This window comes from Procambarus clarkii, chromosome 18, assembly GCF_040958095.1.
Source record: "Procambarus clarkii isolate CNS0578487 chromosome 18, FALCON_Pclarkii_2.0, whole genome shotgun sequence".
NCBI classification, from domain to species: domain Eukaryota; kingdom Metazoa; phylum Arthropoda; class Malacostraca; order Decapoda; family Cambaridae; genus Procambarus; species Procambarus clarkii.
In genome coordinates this window covers 32,194,227-32,217,026 of record NC_091167.1, presented here as the reverse complement: position 1 = coordinate 32,217,026, position 22,800 = coordinate 32,194,227, and the positions used below count along the sequence as shown (strand labels likewise).

The 22,800-nt window shown below is 40.6% G+C and overlaps 1 protein-coding gene across 1 annotated transcript; it reads left to right on the top strand.

Moving 5' to 3' along the window:
* Positions 1 to 5,141: 5,141 nt before the first annotated feature.
* On the top strand, positions 5,142 to 21,323 carry LOC123754391 (salivary peroxidase/catechol oxidase). The gene is made up of 17 exons (XM_045736757.2): positions 5,142 to 5,299; positions 6,942 to 7,263; positions 7,444 to 7,552; positions 7,959 to 8,101; positions 9,218 to 9,391; positions 10,604 to 10,748; positions 11,685 to 11,772; positions 12,908 to 13,086; positions 14,361 to 14,478; positions 15,499 to 15,624; positions 16,355 to 16,525; positions 17,256 to 17,403; positions 18,476 to 18,642; positions 19,001 to 19,095; positions 19,307 to 19,453; positions 20,595 to 20,763; positions 20,976 to 21,323. The coding sequence occupies exons 1-17, from the start codon at positions 5,279 to 5,281 to the stop codon at positions 21,045 to 21,047; spliced, it is 2,394 nt and encodes a 797-aa protein (XP_045592713.2). The 5' UTR covers positions 5,142 to 5,278; the 3' UTR covers positions 21,048 to 21,323.
* The last annotated feature ends 1,477 nt before the right edge of the window (positions 21,324 to 22,800 follow it).

The following is a 22,800-nucleotide window of genomic DNA, read 5'->3' as shown; positions in this document are numbered from 1 at the left end:
AAATGTTAGTGTCTGCTTTCTGCATTAGGTATAAATCTCTCTAAAATGCACAATGTAATATTTTTTCAAAGATCAAATCTTCAAATTAAGAAATCTGAAAATGTGTAGTGCTCGCAATTTGTATTGAATGACAAATGGTTATTCACTTAATTATTTTGTCTGAAATAAATCTAAGCGTACAAGATCAAACCTGAAGGTTTCGGGTCTCTAGCCATAACTTAAGTTCTAAAGAATTGTATGATTAAGTTTGAAGTCTGCGCTTATTTAAGACATGAGAGGTCGTTTGATCTGGCTGTTAAGGGCCAGGTTAACCACTGCGCGCACTTGGTGAACCATTACCTTGGTCTTCCTCCTACCACTAATAGAATGGAGAGGAACGGCTTTGGTTAGGTTGTATGCATATTGGCCCCACACTCTTAACGTGTTGGCACGTTGAACTCGTTCTCGCACTTGCTTAGTCAATATTGGCTTATTTAATAAGTGCATATGTGACATACTAATTGTGAATATTTTAGTTTACCTTGAAAAGCTTCATAGAAAACACCGACCTCACCTAACCTTCTTGGTATGTTAAGATAAGCATCTTATTGCTTAATTACAATTATTACTTAACATATACCGTAGGCGTACCATTATCAGTACTGCATTGTCCCACTTAATCATGCACCTTCTTGTAGAATGTCTATGAACATTTCCACCTAGATAACCGAATCACCAAGGAGGCTATCTTGGGTTTTCCTCGCCTTTTCTCGTATTGGCATGCTAAGTAATGTTAAACATTGAATATCCAACAAGAGTAGAAGGCTTGGCGGCACCTTATGATACTTGAGAGAAGGGAACTATCGGTAGAAAGCGTAAAGCCATTAAGACTATATAACACTAGGAAAGGGTCAGGATAAGGATTTGGAATGGCACAGGGAAAGGAATGGTGCCCAACCACTTGGACAATCGTGGATTGAACGCCGACCTGCATGAAGAGACCGTCGATCTACCGTCCACCCAAAGTGCTTGACCGATACTTGAGAGAGTGGGAGCAAAGTGTGGCTGACCATGTTGACAGGGAATCTAAAGCACAAAGGCTGCCAAGCAATCGTCCTCCATGGACAGTAACAAGTGTCGCGGGAGACTTAAGCTGCTGCTACAGGTTACGGAGGGTTGTGTCAATTATTTCATTCATGAATGCAGATTGGCGGCTGAATTGACGAGCATTTGGCCGTTGATGCAACCCACACAGACGGGTCTAATGACTGGACATTGAATGGGGAATGTTGGAGATAATGATCCATTTCTTGCCCACATAATTTACCCATGAAGTGTTCAGGATTGGGAGATTAGTCACCTGTAGCCACCTGCCACAGGCAACGAACGGTAGCCCAAGCCTGATCCTGGCAATTTGTGTTGCACTGACTGGTGGACGTTTTGTGCAGGAGTGGCCAGAAGTAACCAACATTGCCTGTGTAACATTGTTAACTAGCCACTTCTGGTGTGACAAGAAGAAATGCCTGTGTAAGAGGCTGATCGATAATAGTGTAGCATCGATTAACAAAAGACTGATTTAGTGTGAAGTATATTGATTAGTATTTCATAAATAACAAAGATTATGGACAATTTGTAATAGACTAGCCTTACAACATGGCTTTATGGGGTGTGTGTGTGTATGGGGCAAAGTTCAGTTTTTCTTAATTTCATTCTATAAATATTCATGATGAAACTATGAAGTGATATTTTATTGATATATTAACTATTAACCTGTAAACCTTACTCAACCGTTGGTCACGTTATAATACATTATATATATCATTAATTTAACTTCAGATATTGCCCCTCATTATTTTCTTGGATATATATTACATACTATATATATATAATGTACATCTCGGATCTCTCGCCAAAGAAAGACAAGGCAGTAATAGAATTAGATTTACAAAACGCTTTCAACTGTCAAAAGGGAAGTAGTTCTCAAAGTACTACAATAACCTACATACCCACTGCATGTGCAGTGGGACTGCACACGCACTTCCCCACTAGCCACTGAACCTACCTTCAATGTAATGTAATCGAAGGGGTTGCGCTGCTGCTTTGGGGAAAACACAGAAAGCCAAGAAATACAGAGGTCTGGCACATTGGTACAGCTTTGTTCCAATTTGCTCTGAAACCCCCTTGATTCGTGAGGCAAATGTGCATTGAAGTTCCTAAAGGAACTGGGCGACAAACTAATCATGATTACAAAAGACCAAGGGCCAGATTCACAAAGCAGTTACGCAAGTACTTACGAACCTGCACATCTTTTCTCAATCTTTGTCGGCTTTGTTTACAATTATTGAAACAGTTAATTAATGAGCTCTGAAGCACCAAGAGGCTGTGTATAACAATAACAACAGTTGATTGGGAAGTTTTAATGCTTTTAAACTGTTTAATAAATGTAACCAAACCCGTCAAAAATTGAGGAAAGATGTACACGTTCGTAAGTACTTGCGTAACTGCTTCGTGAATCTGGCCCCAGATAGCACCAAGTTTTTTTTAATTCCAGCGCCTCAATGCCGCTGTTCAGAGGGGGAACACCACCTACATCTTGATCACGCGTCCAACCCCGCAGGAGTTCGAGGCGTTTGACTTGCAATATCTGTCAAATTGGTTTGTATTTAATTTTACTTGTAATGATAATGTGATTTAAACTGAAAAATATGCGTATAAATATGCAATATTTAATGTACACGTTATATACAAAACGTCTTGGTATGTACAAAATACCAACGTACAGTGTTGGTATGTACCAAACTGTATGCTTGCTTTTGTGGTTGCCTGCATCACTCCCCGTTAATGCAAAAATATAAATAAAATGATCAGAAGACCAATTGTTTTAATTATATTTTTTGTATTTTTTTTTTTACGAATGCTCGTCTGATTTTGGATTAAAATAAACTCACAACCGACATGCTCCTTTGTGCATACACAATTAAAGTATACTTTAGTTGTGGACTAATGTATACTTTAGTTGTGGACTAATGTATACTTTAGTTGTGGACTAATGTATACTTTAGTTGTGGACTAATGTATACTTTAGTTGTGGACTAATGTATACTTTAGTTGTGGACTAATGTATACTTTTGTTGTGGACTAATGTATACTTTAGTTGTGGACTAAAGTATACTTTAGTTGTGGACTAAAGTGTTCTTTAGTTGTGGACTAATGTATACTTTAGTTGTGGACTAGAGTATACTTTAGATGTGGACTAGAGTATGCTTGCTGGTTGGCCAGTGAACTATTTTGGCTACCTAAACCAAACTATTAACCTTAACTTTAACCTTTGGTTGCCTTTACTTTATCTATTTTGGTTGCCTTGGTTGTGGTTAATAAACTTTAAGACCAACATTAAACTAAATTTAACAAACAATGCAGAGTAATGGCTAGTTTCACCGAGAGATAAATAATTACAATAATTATGAAACATAAAATAATAATTCAAATTACAAGCCTTTTATATATGATATGAATTAATAAAGAAACTGAATTACTTGAGCTGTCACCGCCATGAAAGTCGAATAAGAAACATGTAACATCCAATGACCAAAGAAAACGAATCATGTTCAGGGCCAACCCGTTCTCGCACTTTCGTATAGTCAATATTGACTTATTAAATACGTGCATATGTGACATACTAAACATACTAGTTTACCTTGAAAAGCTTCATAGAAAACACCGACCTTACCTAACCTTCTTAGTATGTTAAGATAAGCATCTTATTGCTTCGTAATTACAATTATTACTTAACCTATTATAGGTATAGGTTAAGTAATAGTTGTAATTACAATTATTACTTAACCTATTATAGGTATAGGTTAAGTAATAGTTGTAATTACGAAGCAATAAGATGCTTATCTTAACATACTAAGAAGGTTAGGTAAGGCTGGTGTTTTCTATGAAGCTTTTCAAGGTAAACTAAAATATTCACAATAAATTAGTATGTCACATATGCACTTATTTAATAAGTCAATATTGACTGTAAGAAAGTGCGAGAACGGGTTGTCAGGGCAACAGTAAACGCTGGGGGGGGGGAGAGGGAATTATCAAGGGGAAAGTGCCAAGCCATTACGACTATATAGCACTTGGAAGGGAAGTCATCGATATGTAACAAATTAGGTTTGTTGTAAGATGGCGTTATTATGGTGGTATTTGGCAACGTTTAAATGTTAGGAGACAGGGTGTGTGTGTTGTGTGTGTGTGTGTGTGTGTGTGTGTGTGTGTGTGTGTGTGTTGTGTATGTGTGTGTACTCACCTGTGTGTACTTACCTATTTGTGCTTGCGGGGGTTGAGCTCTGGCTCTTTGGTTCCGCCTCTCCAACTGTCGATCAACTGGTGTACAGATTCCTGAGCCTACTGGGCTCTGTCATATCTACATTTGAAACTGTGTATGGAGTCAGCCTCCACCACATCACTGCCTAATGCATTTCATCCGTTAATTACTCTGACACTGAAAAAGTTCTGTCTAACGTCCCTGTGGCTCATGTGGGTACTCAGTTTCCACCTGTGTCCCTTTGTTCGCGTACCACCAGTGTTGAATAGTTTATCCTTGTCTACCCGGTCGATTTCCCTAAGGATTTTGTAGGTTGTGATCATGTCTCCCCTTACTCTTCTGTCTTCCACGTGTGTGTGTGAGATAAATAGATAGATAGAGAGAATAGTTATTGGTTAGCTTTCATGTCTTCCTTCTCGAGTCCTCAAGTCTTTGCTTAGAGCTACAAAGCCGCACTCGAAGACTCTGTTCGACCATAATTTAATTCCAGCCCGTCCTCCAAACAAAGATACAAAAGTGATTCCATGCAGCCGCCAAACCCCCTGTTTATGAATGAAAAGCGGTTTACACACGACTCACAACTGCTGACGTTCGAACATATCCGGAACAAGTGCTTCACTGACGAATTTTGTTCGAATCACAATTCTATAAATGCTTCACCCACGTGCTTCAAATACAAATAATCGCCAACAGAACCTAAACACTTAACCTAACCAATGCCTACCTATACATAGAATTTTTATGTATAATAATATTAATTTATATATGAGAATAAACCAACGTTTAATACACAGTATGTTAAAATTGATGAATGTTTCTGGGGGAGAATAGGCGGTGCTTTAAACAGCCTAGTGTGAGGACGGGCTGTTCGAATGCAAGAAGCTATTCGCACGCCACCTGGACAACCGTGCTGTGCGTTTCTTTGCGCCATCGAGGCGGTGACAGTGTGGGACGGGCTCGCCTGCAGCCGTAACACGTAGCGCCATGTTGGGGCTCCTGTTTATGGTAGATATTACGGGTTTTAAGAATAATTCGTATATCTTGCTCAAGTAGAATGTTATTTCTTGAATGCCACCAGTTTTGTCATCAGCATTTCTGTAGTTTAAGATTTTGCAGTGGAATGTGGAGGTGGAGGAAAGTTGCAAGTTCTGGTGTTCTAATTCTTGTGGTTAGAATAGGCAAAAACCACACTTGTGGTTAATTATCTTAAATGTTGGAGATATGTTTTAACAGTGCATCGCCAGCACAGTTAATACTTTCATAAATAACGCCTACATAAGCTTGTGGGTTTATAAAATAGGATTCTTGAACTTAATGGATTTTGGCATCGTATTCGCTAAACTAACGGTACTTCGGCTAGTTTACCTAAATTACCGTTACCGACAATGTTTTTCAAAATTTTTGAAAAGTTTATTCAGGCTTTGATTTCTTAATTTGATTACTTTGTTCCGTATTTAGAACTAGCAAGTGTTATGAAATGTAATTTAGTTCAATGTTACACTAAAACAATCCATTTGGTAGACGCTATAACCCAAGCCAGAAGAGCTGTACCTCACGGCAAGATGAAAGGTAAAGTTAATACCATGAGAATTGCCTTGGTAACCTTATTGCATATAATTTGGGTTTAGGTTAGTCTCATTCCGGTATCTTTTAAAACTTTCTATTCCTTTTAGAGCCAAGGTCTTGGAAATAGTTTGCCTACCTGGTGCCTAGGCCAGGTAGAAGAGGGTAAGAGGAACTTTTCATGGTTGATGCGTGTCACTGGCTACTTTAGGTAAGATAGCTAAGACTATTTAAATTTCTTATCTTATGCGCCCCATACCTACTCCGTCGGCGGTGGTGGAAAGGGCTAGGCATATAATCGGTTCAGGAACTGAATTCCATAGATTAGCTAAGCAAGTTTTGTGAAGCTAAGTTACAGAATTGTTAATGTTACGTACATACACATGTATATGCATACATGTACACAATATACAATCACTTTTTATATCGCAAGTGAATCGACAAAAGGCTCTATATACAGGCTTTGTCTATAGGGAGTCGGTGAGCTTCCTTTGTCAACATTCGTTAACCCGGAATGTGGAGAAGTCCTTATTAAGATTGAGCCAGTTATAAATGCATATATAACATAAACATTAGCCTTAATGGTAAAGTTTTTAACGGGTTATGTACGTCGGATTTTTTTTTTCGCCCTTGGTTTCATTTAAAGTTTAGTTAGTCGTAACTATCAGTTGGCCAATGTAGTAACTAAAGAATACGTGGAATTTGCATATTTTTTTCAGGAAAGAATATTGCCTGTAAAGTAAACTACAGCTAAGGGCAAGTTACTACACTAGTTAGTAGGCCGAAGACCTTGGGAGTACAAATAAAAAAAAAAAAAAATCGTGGTCGCCCCGGCCAATTTATCTTATTGGTGAAAAGTTTAAGATCATAATCTGCACAAAATTATATCTAAATTTGTGCTAGACATGGGGTTGGGTGTGAAAAGTATGGTGTTAGGCTCTGTATACCTATAGGGAAAATTTCGTCATAGGAATCAGGATTAAGGTTAGCGTAATACGTACCGAGGAAACTTGTATATTTAGTTCTCTAAATTACATTTTTTTAAGATAGCTTTTTTATCATATTCGTATATCTTGTACGACAGACGTTGTGCTGGTGTGGGCCTGGCCAGGGTCTGGAGAATGTCATCCCTCAAGCGGTCCCAAACTATGTCGCCGCTGCCAGAACGTTAGTCAACACACACACTGTACAGAGCCTCTTCCTGAGCCCCTCGGCCACCCAAGTTATAAAAAACACTTTATCAATTCCTACCACCGTGTTGAACTTCATAGATCAGAACGACATCAACTACGTGGTAGGGGATGTTGGCACACTGAAGCCGGATATAAAGGTGCGTCCTGTTCAGAATCTTGTACTGGCGGACACACGACCTTCGCCACCAGGCCGAGGCCCACGACCTGTACAAGGCAAGTACGACTGCTCTCAACTTTTCCTTAGGACTTTGTCAGTGTCGTTGAAACTGATTATACATGGGTTTTGTTTACCTTATGATGGGCTGTCTCCAAATTCAATACTGATATATATATACATACAAAAAATGTTGACCGAGGTGTACAAGTGGTTGACATAATTTTCTTAACCCCTAGATGACGATGCTAACATTTCCCCCTACTGGGTCGACCCCCAGGGGCGACCACCCAGCCAAGCACCAGCCACACGCACCGATGACCTAGCACCCAGTCCTCCCACCTGCAGGCGAGTGTTCCCTACGTCCTCAGTATGGTCATACTGATGGTGCTGGGCGGGACGGTGTCTAAACTAGTCGGTGTTAGTTGCTATAACGGAGTCTTTGGTAATATTTCCCCGTCCCCGTCTTCCTACTTGATGTGATGTATGGCGAGGGGAATTTTTATTAAACGTAGTAAAAAATTATCTTGCAAATGGCTGCTTTTCTGAACTGAATAGTTTTTAAAGTGTAAGTACTGTATTAAGACTTAAACAAGTGATAATTGGTTTAGGGATTCCCTAAATAAAAAATCCCAAAATCACATGCTTAATTAAAAGCTTTATAGCATAGGTTAATGTAAAAATTTCCTAGTCGGCACAAAATGGTAAATGTCATTAATTTTATGACAAGTTCTACCCTTCCCTCCTCGTTCAGGCCCCAGGAAAGCGAGGTGCCGCCTGTGGATTGCAAATCTCCGCCAAAGTACCGTACCATCGATGGTCGCTGTAACAACCTGCTGAACCCTCACCTGGGCACCCCGGGCCAGCCCATGCCACGCATCCTGCCTCCTGTCTACGGTGAGTGAGTGCCGCTCACAACGCTACCGTTATGCCAGCAGCATTGGGTCTGAAACAAATGTTTGACTCTTAATTTTCTGGCTACCCGTAACTCCCATGTGGCGATTGTGTAATTTACGGAGTTTCATATGGGCGAGTATGGATGTATTAACTCATGGTTGTAAACGTATGTTCCTTGTCATGCATGGCTAAATCACTACAAATCCTAGGCTTTTTTAAAGGGAACAGGCCCACCAATCGACGTCCACATTCTCTAGGCTTTTTTGAACTGACGGGCACTCGGGGCGCACTGTAGCTCATGACATATAGTTCACTAGGCCATTGGCTTATGACGTCAAAGGCCTAGTTACTGATTGGCAGACCTCCAACCATCTCCAGTTTCAGGGTTGATAAAAATTAAAAACAAAAATCAAACTTGCAAACGGCTGTTTCTTAGTAAGGAACACGTCACAAGTTAAGAGCAGGTTACTGCGACGTTTAAGCTTTTCTAAAGGACCCTCCTAAAGCTTTAGACAAAAGTTTTTGAAGAATTTACTACAGGGTTTTTATACAGTTTACTAAAAGCTTTGAAGTTGCCGCACTAATATCGAAAATGCTAAGGCTTTGATTGTATTAGATATTTACTTCGAAGGTTCATTTTCACTAAAGATGCTAAGGTTATTAAGCCAGTGTTAAAACTAAAACTTAGGTACTCGGATCCATCAATGTTACTGTTTACCGTAACATTGAAGTATTCTACTACGTTGAGTTCAGTCTATCGGGTTCCTTGTCGCTATGGACAAACTATAGTGGAGATAGTTTTGAATAGGCCTTTACAGGTGTTGGGTGTTGAAAAATCCTTTTCTCATCATGGGAACTCCAGGATCACTCTTGTTTGTAGGTATATTATAGACCGTTTTCATTAATGGCTTCATAGGAAAATTACTTTACACGTTTGTCTCGTCACACTTCGGTCTTGCAGTACGGGGTAGCCTCGGCTTGACATGTACTGTGATCGTAGTGAAGTTTGGGAGTATTGCCATGATGCTGTTGAGTTTCCTTAGGCCAACATTGCCGCCCCATTCAGTAGGGAACTTGTAGCATGACAAACGCCCTGTTCTATTAAATCTGTTACAGACGAGGCGTTGATGAGGACTCGGTCAGCAGCTGGAGGTCTCCTGCCCAACCCCCGGGTGGTGAGCCTGGTGGTCCGGGAGGGGCCCTTGGCCTCCTTCACTAATTACAACCTCCTCCTGATGCAGCTCGGCCAGATCATCGACCATGACATGAGCGTCAGCGCTCTCGTCAAGAGTAAGTGTGAATTTTGTGATGCAAGATGTGGGAACTTGGCTTTGGTAGTTTCATGACACCAGCAAGGCTATTTGTAACTACCACTAGAATATTAATGACCCTTTATTTCCTCGATAAAGTAAAGGTTTTCTTTGCTATTCTGAGCGCTATAAGCTTTTAATCTCTGGGTTATAACGGTCGATTAAGATGGTAGGATATCTGGCAGAAACAAATGGGGCGATTAGCGTGCAATGCTGTAAGATTTGGTGGAGAAAAATGTCATTGAATTTATTTTAGTGGGAGTTTGGCAGAGTTACGCGGCACTTTTGATGTCAATCCAGACCCGGCCACGTTGGGCACACGCCAAACGGAAATTTCTGGGTAAAACAAAATTTAAATGGTCGCTCTGTCTGGCCTCTAACCTCGAACGCATTTTTATATCTATATTATTGTATACCGATGGCGGTATTTTCATGTGTAAAGTTGACTTGTTACTCGCTGGTGCCAGCGTCTGGCCCAGAGCAGGACACTTGTTTAAGGTTATTTAAGTTTGTATTCAAAAAGTAATAGAATGGGAGTAGGTTAGCTTAAATTAGTGCTCTTCCTAGTAGTCTAGTTCCAACATGATAAAATTAGACAAAATTAGACAAAGGGAGAAAAAAGTTAGAATTTTATTTAAGAAAACACTTTACAAGAAAATCTGCGTATGGATACTTTTGTAACCCTAAACAAAAAACACACAGGCCTGACTTGTTACTCTTAACCTAAACACTTAAACGGTGGCTTGCGTCATTAGATATATTGTAGCTCATTAAAAATCCTGATTCCGTAACAATTACTTTAAATTGATATTTACAGTATAGATTGACAAACTTCAGTAAAATGGTATGAACTGGATTGTGATAAAACCTATTAGCTAAGCAATATACACATTAAATATCTACACTAAAGCCATGATGCACATTTACCTCGCTGTTAGAGCTTCTCTAATGTTAAAGCTAATGATGCATAAGACCTAGTGATAAACTGTTAGCTTAGAAGAGGGCTACACAATAGATCTTAACAGGCCAGGCCGGTCAAGACAAATGAGCCAATGTATCGCAACCTGCTTGATAGTTACCAAAGGTTGCGAGTACTTGCACATCGTCCGTAATTGTGTGGTTCTTTATTTGCAGTGCTTTTATCGTAGCCTGAACGCTGGCCCCCTAATTTGACATTCATGATGGTCCTCAGGTCCTGAAGGTTCGCCGAGGAAGTGTGGCGACTGTAGCTCTTGGAAGGACCCGGTGTGCGCCCCCATTAACATCCCTGACGACGACCCCCACATGCAGGCACGCAACCCTAGCACCGGCCAGCGCAGGTGCCTTCCCTTCTTCAGGTGAGCCCAGACGGTTAGGACGATCAGCAGGGAACGGGTGAAGGGAGGGTTAGGTTTACCTCTGTGGCGAGGGTAACCTTGGAATTTCAGGTGTTCTAGATGAAGTGAATCTAATGTCCCAAGAAAAAAGAAATCTCGAATGATAGTTTGGTCAGTCAGGACATTACAAATAAACAAATGTTGCTAAAACGCAGTGTCTAGTTATGAACAGCTTCTAATTTTGCTAAGCTTTATAATTTGGATTGCCGCCTCGAGGATGGGTGAAAACTGTGCACTCTTACTGACGTTCGTAGATATGAAACATTTGTATCTAACTTGCACAGTAAAAAGCGACGTTGTACAACTTTTAAGCCCATAAATAGCATCACTAAAACTGTTAGATGAAAACTTAAAATTAATGCACGATATTAAAATGCAAACCTATTTAATTTTTCTATGCAAAGGTTAAGATGGTTAAAGATCACGTAAAACTATTTAGAATTTAAAAAAAAATAGGTGATAAGGTTAAGTTATCAGGCGAACATGAATAGAATGAGTCGTCTAGTTATTGAAATCCCAAGTAAAAATGTTGAGCGGTAAAGCATAGCGCCAATGGGAAAACTTCGTGCAGAAAGTAGCACTGTTTTTGGGGGGAAAACCACAGGGTTAAGATGGCATTTACAAAAGTCTTATGCTAGTCAAAGGTGTCAAGGTATAAGATACTTAAACCATTAAGGGAGTTATTTCCTACTTACAGTAAACAGGTATACATTATGGTTTTATTTAAAGTACCAGAAATGTTTAGTGTTTTGTAAAACTCCAAATTACTAGTTTGGTTAATTTCATAAGTGTTAGTAGTTTTGTAATTATCTGGTTAAAATGCTGACAAAATGATTTAAATATTTAGTAGTTTACATTAAAGTTTACTAAATGTTTCTTGCATGATGTTGCGTGAAGGAGTGGGGCCGTGGGGAGCCGGGATAGCCAAGGTCGACCCTCCCTCGACCAGATAAACACCCTCACAGCCTTCCTCGACCTCTCCACGGTGAGAACACTGTACCCTACGCCAAGTAGTCAAATATATTTACATTAAAATAAATCTCTCCGCACGTTTTCTATCTCCACTGTTAAATGGGAGGGTGAACTAAAGATTTATGCAGTTCTTAAAAACTATAATGAAAGGGCATGAGAACCTACATGGAATTATCGGTTATTTACTTGTTCTATATATTAGCGAGTTGATTGCTGCCAGTGTTGAACTGGTGGCTTAAATGGCTCGGCTTGCTTGTAGGTAGTTTGGAATGGCTGTTAAACTAACCATTCACTTTAAGTTTCTCTGACAGTTTTGTGTGAAATGTTTACAGTTTTGTAAAATCACAAATGTCATTTAAATCATTTTGCGTTATTTAGAATTTTAATCTGTATCCAGATTTAATATATTTTTCTCTAGAATGTAATAAAACTTCAGGTTTTTCTAATTTAACCAAATTAGTTGATGCCAATTTTGAAACTAATAGTATTAAAATTAGCAGCGCACAATTTTTTTAAGTCGCTAAAATGTGAATAAATACAGAAATTAACTTGCTGCATTAGTGTTAATAACTTGCGGTGATTAAAGTTGGAGGCAGATAACTTGTTATATAAACTGATTACCTAGGATTAACATTTGACCTACAGGGGGGGGGGGGGGGGTTAAGGATTGCCACGGGTGCTGCCAATTAAAGCTGTCTAGTGGTGCAAAAGTTTAGAATTTTTAGACTTCTAGGAAAACTTTACGTTGCTCATTTCCCCACTCCAGTCCAGCTACATAGTGTAGAAATATAAATCTATACAACTAAATTTACCTTTCTCAATTATAAATAACGAATGTCTTTATTAATTTTATACTAGCATGTAGATTTGACGCCAGTTACTTCAAATAAACCGGGATTTGAGTATATTAACATAAAATGAAAGCCATCATTTAAATTGAGACGCCCTAATGATACCTGAACACCATTTGGTCCGGGAGACGTCTCCCGTCACGCGGGGTGCAGTCGCACCTCTACAGATCTACAGTATCATCTCTTGATACTGGTAATGGCTCAAAAGGGCCACCACTTACGGGCTATTCATGCCCGTGCCACCTTTTGGGTGGCTTAATCTTCATCAATCTTCATCAATCAATCTGATACCTGAAGGTGTATGGGAGCGACGAGTGCCGGGAGCGGGACCTAAGGCTGTACTCCGGAGGACTCTTGATCGAGCTGAAGGCGGGAAGAGGCAAGGGGACCGGCGGAGTGATGCCCGCAGTGGATGCAAAGCACTTCGAGGATTGTCGCACCGATTATAAGAAATGTTTTCTTGCTGGCGACGACAGGTACGTTGAGTGTGTGTGGGGGTGATTTAGTGAGTAGCCCATGATGGGGGGGGGGGGGGGTGGCGGCAGGGAAAGGAGGGAGAAGGGTGGTTTGAATATTGTTTAAACTGACGGGCTTTTAATTAATTTATGGACGTGGTCTGGACTAAAGTTAAATGTATGCTCGTTACAAGATGTCAATTAAGGTGTATCTACGGGTGGTTAAAGGTAATCGGTATTGCAATGATATTCATTATCCTGCACCAGAAGTTTTGCTTTGTTAGGGAATGATGAATTTATTGTATCTTCCTCCCCCCCCCCCCCCCTCGAGACGGTTTGTTCCTGTTGGGTCTGGCACGTAAGCCAGCCTTGTTAGTCACTAATATTCTAGGTCTCCTACTTAAGATTGCACGACGTTATCCACTGGTAGAGGCGCCCACTGTTAGTCATCTGACGCCTCGTTCATAATGTAACATCTAATGTCCACTATATTTAAACTGCTGGAGGTTCTAGGTTGGCCAGTCTCGAGGGACTTGAGTGACTTCCCATCTCGAGAGCCACACAAGTGCTGACTTTTAAAGAATTCCTTTAGTGTAAAGTCAGTCATACCGCCATTCTGGTTATCTTCCACCTTGTGAACTCTTCACACTCGGGCTGGTCACAAGGATTTACTTTCCTTTACCCAGCGAGCCATAAGTCTTGCCTTCATACAATGTTAGAAACTTTAGTACTAGAGACCAACAATAATAGCTTCGGACTTCCACTAGTTTCTTCTGGCTCCATTCTGGCCAGGCATAGTTCACCAGCTTTAGTCCCAACGTATCTGCTCAGAACTCAAGTATAAAGTGACCAGTGGATAACTAGTGGTTAGGTGTAGTTAATGACTTTAGCCAATGTTAACCTAATGGGCCAAATTCAACACCAGGAGCATTAATTCAACATTAAAGGGCAGACTAATATTGTATACCATAATGCAGCTGTTGTCTGGTGGTAGTTTGGTAGCAAGTTGTAGTTCCGCGAACTTCGTGGTTCTGACATTACTACTAAAGTAATGTGGAGTTACATTACATGCTGTTATTAAGAGGGTACGTTGTGGTTAATGCTACCAACACTAAGACCACCAGGCTACACAGCTTTATCATGGCAGCCAATTTTTAGTCTTTTAATCATGCCATTAGCGTCAGTCACTTGGGATTCTAGATGGCCTAAAATATAAAATTTAACTTGTGATGTCTGTACTATAAGGATGCTTACTACAGATACTTTAACAACTAATACTTTACCTTGTGGGACAGGAGCAATGAACATCTGGGACTGCTGGTGATGCATCAGCTTCTGTTCAGGGAACACAACCATCTGGCCAGCCTCTTTGCCAAACTCAACCCCCACTGGAATGACGAGAGGCTCTACCAGGTCAGTTTTACTCCCCCATCCACTTTGTATGGCATCTTCTGATATTTAAATCCAACAGGTCAGTTATTATTTTTAAACTTCATTGACTAGCTGAGGGATAGTCTAGTCAAACATGAAAGCCTCGGATAAAATAAGTTAGTCTTGTATATAATTCAGATGGCGTGACGGATCTTGCATTAGAACTTCAACTTGCCTTGTAGGCTAGTCTGACCTGGATCACCAAAGATGGTAGTTATCCACTGTTTTCAGGCACATCTTAAACGTTCTAGGTACAATGGGGTCTTCTCTCAACCCCAGCATGTATTTAGTATGAGTCATAATTCTGTGTCCTGGGTTCTTCCAGTAAGGCTTCCCGGGGCTAATTTATAGCCTTTTAAATACACTAGTAAGGATGGTTGACTATAAATATTACTTTTAAAGCTCAAGTTAAACCTAGTAAAATTACAAAAGAACTTTTGTCACATTTAGTGGGAAAAATGTGGAATTCTGTAGTAAAGATAGTTTGTGCCTGGAATGATGCTTACCGATCTAATCAGTATATTGCACAATTCTGCATCATAATACTAGTATATTGATACTAAATAGTGAAGTGCTAATATTAACTTGACACACGAGCAAGAGAACGGAGACTTCCATTAAAGGGGAATGTGTGGATCGAGTCTCTGTAGTGAGTGTTGCGTGTTATAGGTACGGAAATAAGTGTAATTTTAATAACCCGTTCAGTAACCCGTTCAGAAGAGACGCTTGACACTAATTTGACTCCCAGCTTTACCTAACCTTTGTGTCTCGAGCTACACCAGTTTTACACAACTGGTACACTTTAATTGGCAAGTTTAGTTGACAACTTGATTAATCTTTGGTTTAAATATAAAAGGTCTTGAATTACCTTCCCATTTTCTATGAACATTGAACTAATAGAGCACGTAAAATTAAAAAATAAAAATACTGCTGGTAAACCCATTTGTCTTGTGTTCATACGAAGTGTCACAGGAGTCCTAATGATGGTATACATTTGTGCAGGAAGCTCGTCGGCTGAACGTCGCCAAGTTCCAGCACATTGTGTACTCAGAGTTCCTGCCGCTACTCCTGGGCAAGAACAAGATGGCAGAGTACCGCCTCATTCCTGAGAAATCTGGCTATTACCAGGTAAACGGCTACTAGTTAATAAGGCTAATTGGGCACATCGGGTGCCCAGTTAGGCTCTCCTAACCAGGGAAACTTTTATTTGGAGCGAGGCTCATGGGGCAAGGCAGGGGAACTTAATTCATAACTGGGGAAACAATGCTGCTAAATGGGGGCATAAAGTAGACGTGCATCACGATGCACGCAAGTATTGCGTGCAACGTGATGAGTTTACTTTATGCAAACTCGTTAAGGGAGAGCCGGCAAACTGCAGAACAGTTCCGAATTTTAAAGGGATCTCCTAGGTATGCGTAGCAGCTCGCCTTGCCGGGTGCCTTTCCTCGCGAGGTGACGACACCCGGCTTGGTGCATTTTTTTAAATTACGTACTAGGTATAAAATATTCTGGAGCAAACTCGCGTTAATTTCCCCTTTAAGTTACATGGCTTTCCCAGCTTGGTGCCTTTTGATAATAATTACTCTCCCTTTAAGACCTTTCACACGATACAGTAATTAACTGGGCTTTTGTGGAAAAGGATTAAAGCTTCTAGAAGGACAGGGTAAGACGCCCAACACGTCTGAAAATAATTTAGTTTCGGTCCGTCTAGGACCATTATATAGTATTGTAAAGTGGCAAAGGAAAATGTACAAAGGGGAAATTAGTATGAAACTTTTATTCAGAACTTGGTTGACGTTTTTACTATAAAGTATCCTAATTAACTCTGCACATACTGACCACCTTGCTATTCCACCAGGGTTACGACCAGCGGGTCAACCCTGGCGTACTGAACGAGTTCGCCAATGGCGTTTTCAGGATGGGACACACCATGATCCCGGACTTCCTGAACCTGCTAGACCACAACTACCTCCCTGTTGCCTCGGTCCCCCTCGTCCAGACCTTCAACAACGCCTCCTTGGCAGTCCTGGTAAGTTAAACAGGGACGAAGTACAGTCGGGAGGAAATATTATGGGTGGCGTGGGCCGGCATGCTTTTTTTTTTTTTTTTATTTGGTGAACATCTCTGGTACTCAACTTCTTGACCTGCGAAGCCAGAAATAATTGATCAGAGGCCTACTTGTATCTTTAACATAGATACCTGGTCCATCACATGTTGCTTTCGTTCATAGCAAAAACTTTTATAACACACCTACCACAACTAGATCCTTTTCTGAGGTAATAATCATTATATTGGCGAATTCTTGAAACGGATCAAGGGAGCTTAAATTGAAGATTACTGTACAAAGAGGCCCAAATGGCACTTTAAATATTAGCGGTAGTTGGTTAAACTTGCATTACTGTCGTAAGAAATTCTAGGAGAAACTAGTAATACATCAATCGGATTGTATAAAGGGCGCATACATTTTGGGAATTGGTGATAAGCAGTTATCATTCAGTTTACCTTTACAAGAAAAAATGAAGCTTAACTTTCATAATGTATACACAATAAATGTAAATGCTGTTGAATAGAAGACAATAGTATGACGAACAATTTACGACAATTTACATTGTCAAAATCAAATTAATCTTGCTCCTTTCAATATGTAATGTTCAAATATAAATATTCAAGGATATAACTAGTGTTCTAAAATAAATGGTCGGTTACAACGCGGGACGATGTTTCACTGACCCATGTAACTTGTTCATGGCCGCCGCCAGCCCGGGATGTGCGACAAGGTGCTCAGAGGGCTGCTGGGCACGCGACTCCGGCCTGTGGACATGCGTCTGGTCACCACCATTCTCGACCACCTCTTCCAGGGGCGCCAGATCCCTCCCCAGGACCTCTTCTCCAGGAACATCGCCAGAAGTAAGAACTCGCGCTCTTGGGTTTAAATCGCGTGAAGTCAAGTGTGTGTGTGACAAATAGAAATTAGATTGTGTAAGCATATTTTGTCATGGCAAAGTAAACCTTGACCTCTGCTCAGATATGTAGCATTCGGAAATACTGTAGTCTTGTGACGGCTATTTCAAGGATTTTAAATCAGATGGGTAGTGGGTGGGTCGGGATATTTTTTACAAAATCTGAGTTAAATAGGTTAGTTTTCAACTTGATAAAATTCAATCGAATTAATATTGCCTTAAACATAAGACGGTGTAGATTAAATTGCCAAGATTCCCAAAACGCTTGCAACAGTGGTTTTCTGCATAATTAATTTTACAGAATTAATATTTTAGCAAGTTTCAGCTCTTGGGTTCAGTCCATATTCATTCAGTTCACCCCTGCTACTGACGTCCTTCAGCTAATGTGCCCCATGTCTCTCCTCTTTGCAGTGTTTTCCCCTTTCCTGTAGGAAAAGGGGAAAAGTTTGTTACCCTAGAAATTGTTAAAAAAAATTCTACTTGCTGCCACCACCTATACAAATTGTTAAAAGCACACTTTGATAAAAAAAAAATGTATCAATATTGCAATTTGTTTCTCGGTGAAATATCTAATATTCTTGTCTTAACGTCCTGCATAGATTTAAGTGTGTACATTAGGATATGGTAATGTCGTGTAGTTTGATAAAAAATATTATCAAACTGTAGAAAACACATTATACTACTTGGAATAATGTCCCTAAAATGCTTATGGAAGATCAGTTGAACTTAGATTTAGTAAAGCACTCGAAAAATTAATCTAAACGTGGAAAGTTTCCAATTCTGAAAATTTTTTCTGCGAAGTCTCTTGGCGTGACGGCCCAACCACTTGGGCTGGACGGTAGAGCAGCGGTCTCGCTTCATGTAGGTCGGCGTTCAATCCCCGACCGTCCAAGTGTTTGGGCACCATTCCTTTCACCCCGTCCCATCCCAAATCCTTAGCCTGACCCCTTCCCAGTGCTATACAGTCGTAATGGCTTGGCGCAATTTTCTGATAATTCCCTTCTTGGCGTGACGCTCAGGTAGAGACCACGGGATTGGGCCATACATCAGGTACAGAGAGGCGTGCGGCGGGGGGCTCGCGACCTCCTTCGACGACCTCCTCAAAGTAATGACCCAGCAAGCTGCCTCTGTCCTCAGAAAAGCTTACGCCCATGTGGAGGATATTGATCTCTTCCCCGGAGGCCTGGTGAGTGTTGATGGCGGTGGGGTTGTCGCTGGTGAAGGTAAGTTGAGGGGCTATAAAAATTGAGGTCCCAGTTTAGTGGGGGAGGCTGAAGTCTGTAGTGGCTGCTGGAGATAGTGCACTGTAATCTTTGCGGATTGACCTGGGATTGAGGGGCGGAGAGATGGAAAAACAATTTCACATAGATTGCTAAAATTGTATTCACACTAGACAAGTCAATCATTCAATTAGTGGTCGCTACCTATCTTGTTTGACACCCGGTCAAACCAATCACTAAGTATGTGCAGAACTTTTGTGCCCCCCCTACTTTACACAGCCATCATAATTCGCATTTAGTTAAGTGTATAATTATTTTCCTCAGGCTGAGACTCCCGTGGCAGGAGGCATGTTGGGACCCACTTTCTCCTGCATCATCGCCTACCAGTTCCTAAACACTCGACGAGGTGACAGATTCTGGTAAGAAATTTTTTTCGCCACCCTGGCGTGCATTTCAGAGATGTAGCAAAGTGGCTTGCTTGTTAGCCGGCTAGTCTGGAAACTGGCTAGCAGCCAGCCAGCCGGCCAGCTAGCCAGCTAGTGTCGGACGCTAGTAACTAGTGAGTAAAAGACTTGATTTAATCGGTTTGTATAGTTTAGTCTAGCATATTAACTCTCCTTTCTTGACCAGGTACGAGAACATTGACGCAGGGTTCACATTAGAGCAGCTGAATGCTGTGCGCTCCTCGTCCTCCCTGGCGCGGCTCCTGTGTGTTAATATGGACGACCTCGACGCATTGGTCCCGCAGAACATCTTCCTAATTCCTTCCAAGAGAGAGTATGTATGATTGGCCGTGTGGGTAAAGAGCCAGTAAACACATCGGACTTTGGCTTAAAAAAATTACTATTGTAATAGTTTACTATACAGACATTGACTCCATTTTGATACTACAGCCAAGAATATTTGATATTGTGAATCATAAATTTAAACTAAATTAAGAAATTTCAGCCCTGACAGTTGGTATTGTAATATAAATTACACACAACCCTCCAATGGGTGTTATCTTTAAAAGTTTGGTTCAGTTTAATTGGTATAATTTAAAAACGTTTACCTCGGAGGACATTTCAATTATGGAAGACATTGGGTCTTCCTGATAATTCGCTTCTTTGCACTGCTTTAACAAATATACCTCCTCCCACGAAGATTAACTTTAACGTTCTGCTTGCTTGTCTTCGACGCTAACATGCTTTACTTCGGTATATATTCTAGCATCTTCATATTATCTGATGAATTAAGTTATATCTTGAATACTATACTCTTGGGCCAACTGGACGTTCTAGCTGTTAAAAAATCCTGCATGCAACGTGTTCTACATGTAATGAACTCTTACAAATAATTTCACGTTAGTCTTCCTGGCGATGTATTTCTCGTTGCGTCAGTGTGAAATATTTTTTGTGGTTACTCATATCCTGGCCTCGTAGCCTAGTGGATAGCGCGCAGGACTCGTAATTCTGTGGCGCGGGTTCGATTCCCGCACGAGGCAGAAACAAATGGGCAAAGTTTTTCACCCTGAATGCCCCTGTTACCTAGCAGTAAATAGGTACCTGGGTGTTAGTCAGCTGTCACGGGCTGCTTCCTGGGGGTGGAGGCCTGGTCGAGGACCGGGCCGCGGGGACACTAAAGCCCCGAAATCATCTCAAGATAATCTCAAGATAATCCTGGCTGTGAACATCTTGCTCGGGAAAGTTGCATAAATGGAGAGATAAATATAGAGATAAATGGAGGGACTCCCTTCCCCTCCGTCCACAGGGGTCCCAAACGAAATGATTAATTTAAAGTCTGAAAGACACAATTATAGGGTACTAACAGCAAATGTCTTGCCTACTTTTGGCAATTGCTTGCTTATTACACCAGACAAGAATTTCTGCCAATTAATCCAGACTTGACATTTTTTTTTTATATTTGATACATTCTGCAGAAATCCTCTTGTGGCTTGTGACCATCTGCCCTCGATTGACCTGAACCTGTGGGAGGAGCTTCACTACAAGCAGGATATAGATTGTACCTACGAGGGCCAACTTCATCCTACAGGCAGATTCGTAAATGTCTCACCGTGTCTCACCTGTCAGTGTCAGTTTGACGGTCTGGTGAGTATTGGGCCCATCTTGTTCCGCTTTGCCACTTGGTGTCATCTTCCTCCCTGTACTTGCTGGATCCTTAAATCAAGCATGCTGCTAGAGACCGTGTTAAGTTTTGTACATATAATATGGCAAGAGTTTTGCAAGGTCTTGTATATTTTGTGGATTCTGAAAGTAGTTTGTAATTACTGATCGGAGGTGATCCGCTTTGTTTATTCCAGATGCACTGCAAGCCTCAACTGTCGGGCTGTGGCCACTTACAGGACGACGAGCATTGCAGACTGCTGTGTTGAGATAGTCAGGGATAGTGGTGCAGACCACCATTCTCGTGTCTGCTCTCCCCTCAAAGAAAACGAAGATTTTTAGCTATATTCTTAACATAAAGGGGAAACCTTCCTAAAGACACAAAGGCTGTAGATTTGGTTTACTTTACAAATTGTATACATCTAAAATATGACTAATCAAAACTCGGTTCTAAAATTGGAAGATGTTTTAGAAGTGTAATAATCGCTGTTATTAATCAGTGCTGTGTGCATGTATAATTAATGTATATAAATGTTGTAAGTTAAGACGGTCTTTTATTTACTATATAATGGAAACATTCATTTAATGCGTTCATCGAAGGAAGAGTTAATCTCATGAATTATATCCCTTCCATATAAAGTCAGCTTAAATTTTATCTCTCGGTAAGTTAGTGGTTACACGACTAGTGTAAGAGACAAATGTACAAGTTGTAATTTATTATACCTCTCGTAACTATCCCCTGAGCTTAATTTAACTTGTGTATAGTTACACGATTTCTTGCATTTAAACAAATACATGATACAAAAGACTAGACATGTGTATAAATAAGTGGCTAACTGCAACAGCTTAGAGAAAATTCACACTGCGGAGAGTTCTTACTAAATCCTACTCCACATTCACCCCAGCTGGACGTTAGCTTAGTACTTACATGTTCCACCTACAGTAAGAAAGTTTTCCATACTTCAGACATCTAGTACTTGTGCATGAAGTCTTCCCGGTTTGATGCCTTTTGATAATTTCTGAAGTAGTTAAACATTTACTTCAACACTATTACTAAAAGTTCTCAATTCCGCGATTATTTTGGCATTCATGAGATCAACGGTTAATGTTCTGTTTGTCCTCTTTGTGGGACATTAATTACTCTCGAACATACGGAAGATCTGACCATCCCTCGGGGAAACGACCCACAACGGTCGACTAACAAAGTACCTAATTACTGCTAGGTGAACGGAGGCATTGGGTCAGGGCGAGACGCGCCCAGCTGTCTCGCCCTGACCAAGGTTAGATTTTATAATGAGAAACTATAGTTCTGCAAATGGGTTTACATTTAGTAAAGTTATAGAATCTCCAAAAGGATAGTAACTTGGGCTATTTCTGCCCTCGTCTATTTCAGATCTTTTAACTGAGTTCACAAATCTTAGTCTACCTCACCAGGTCGTCCAAACACCCAGAAGTATTTGTGGTAGAGCTTAAGACTAGCAACGGTGGCATCTAGAAGTCTTGCTAACCTTGCTGGACGATCCAGGGTGTAACAATGGATATTGAAAAGATGCTCGATAAGCACACGATAAAAAACAAAACGGTGGGCATGAATTGTATTAAATGAACAAATCCACAAGGGCTGTAATAGGGGTTCGAACCTACGTCCAGGATGATCTCATCACGGTCCATGTGGATTTGTTCATTGATATATCACGCTATTGTGATTTGTGTAATGGTTTATTAGTTTAACTTTGGGAAAGACCTGGGTGAACACTGGTTTGATAACAGGGTTGTTGGTTTTTGGAACAAATTACAGGTTAACATAGTAACTTGGATACATGACTTCACGTGTAGGTTGGATATGGTCATGAATAAATTAATGAGATGCCTCTCATTGGTCAAGAGGCCTTCTGCAGTCATCTTGATTACAAAGTTACTAGTAAATTACAAAAACAAAAATGAACAAATTTGAAGGTTACAAGAAGGGTAAAATGTACCGATGTGAAGGTACAAGAGCTAATGCTAATATGGTAAGCTTAA

Bases quoted from the DNA above. Each gene is read 5' to 3' on its own strand.
- LOC123754391 (XM_045736757.2), top strand. From the start codon at position 5,279: ATGTTGGGGCTCCTGTTTATG. The intron at 7,264-7,443 runs GCAAGTACGACT...CTTAACCCCTAG, and splicing joins AGGCCCACGACCTGTACAAG to ATGACGATGCTAACATTTCC. The intron at 7,553-7,958 runs GCGAGTGTTCCC...CTCCTCGTTCAG, and splicing joins CCCAGTCCTCCCACCTGCAG to GCCCCAGGAAAGCGAGGTGC.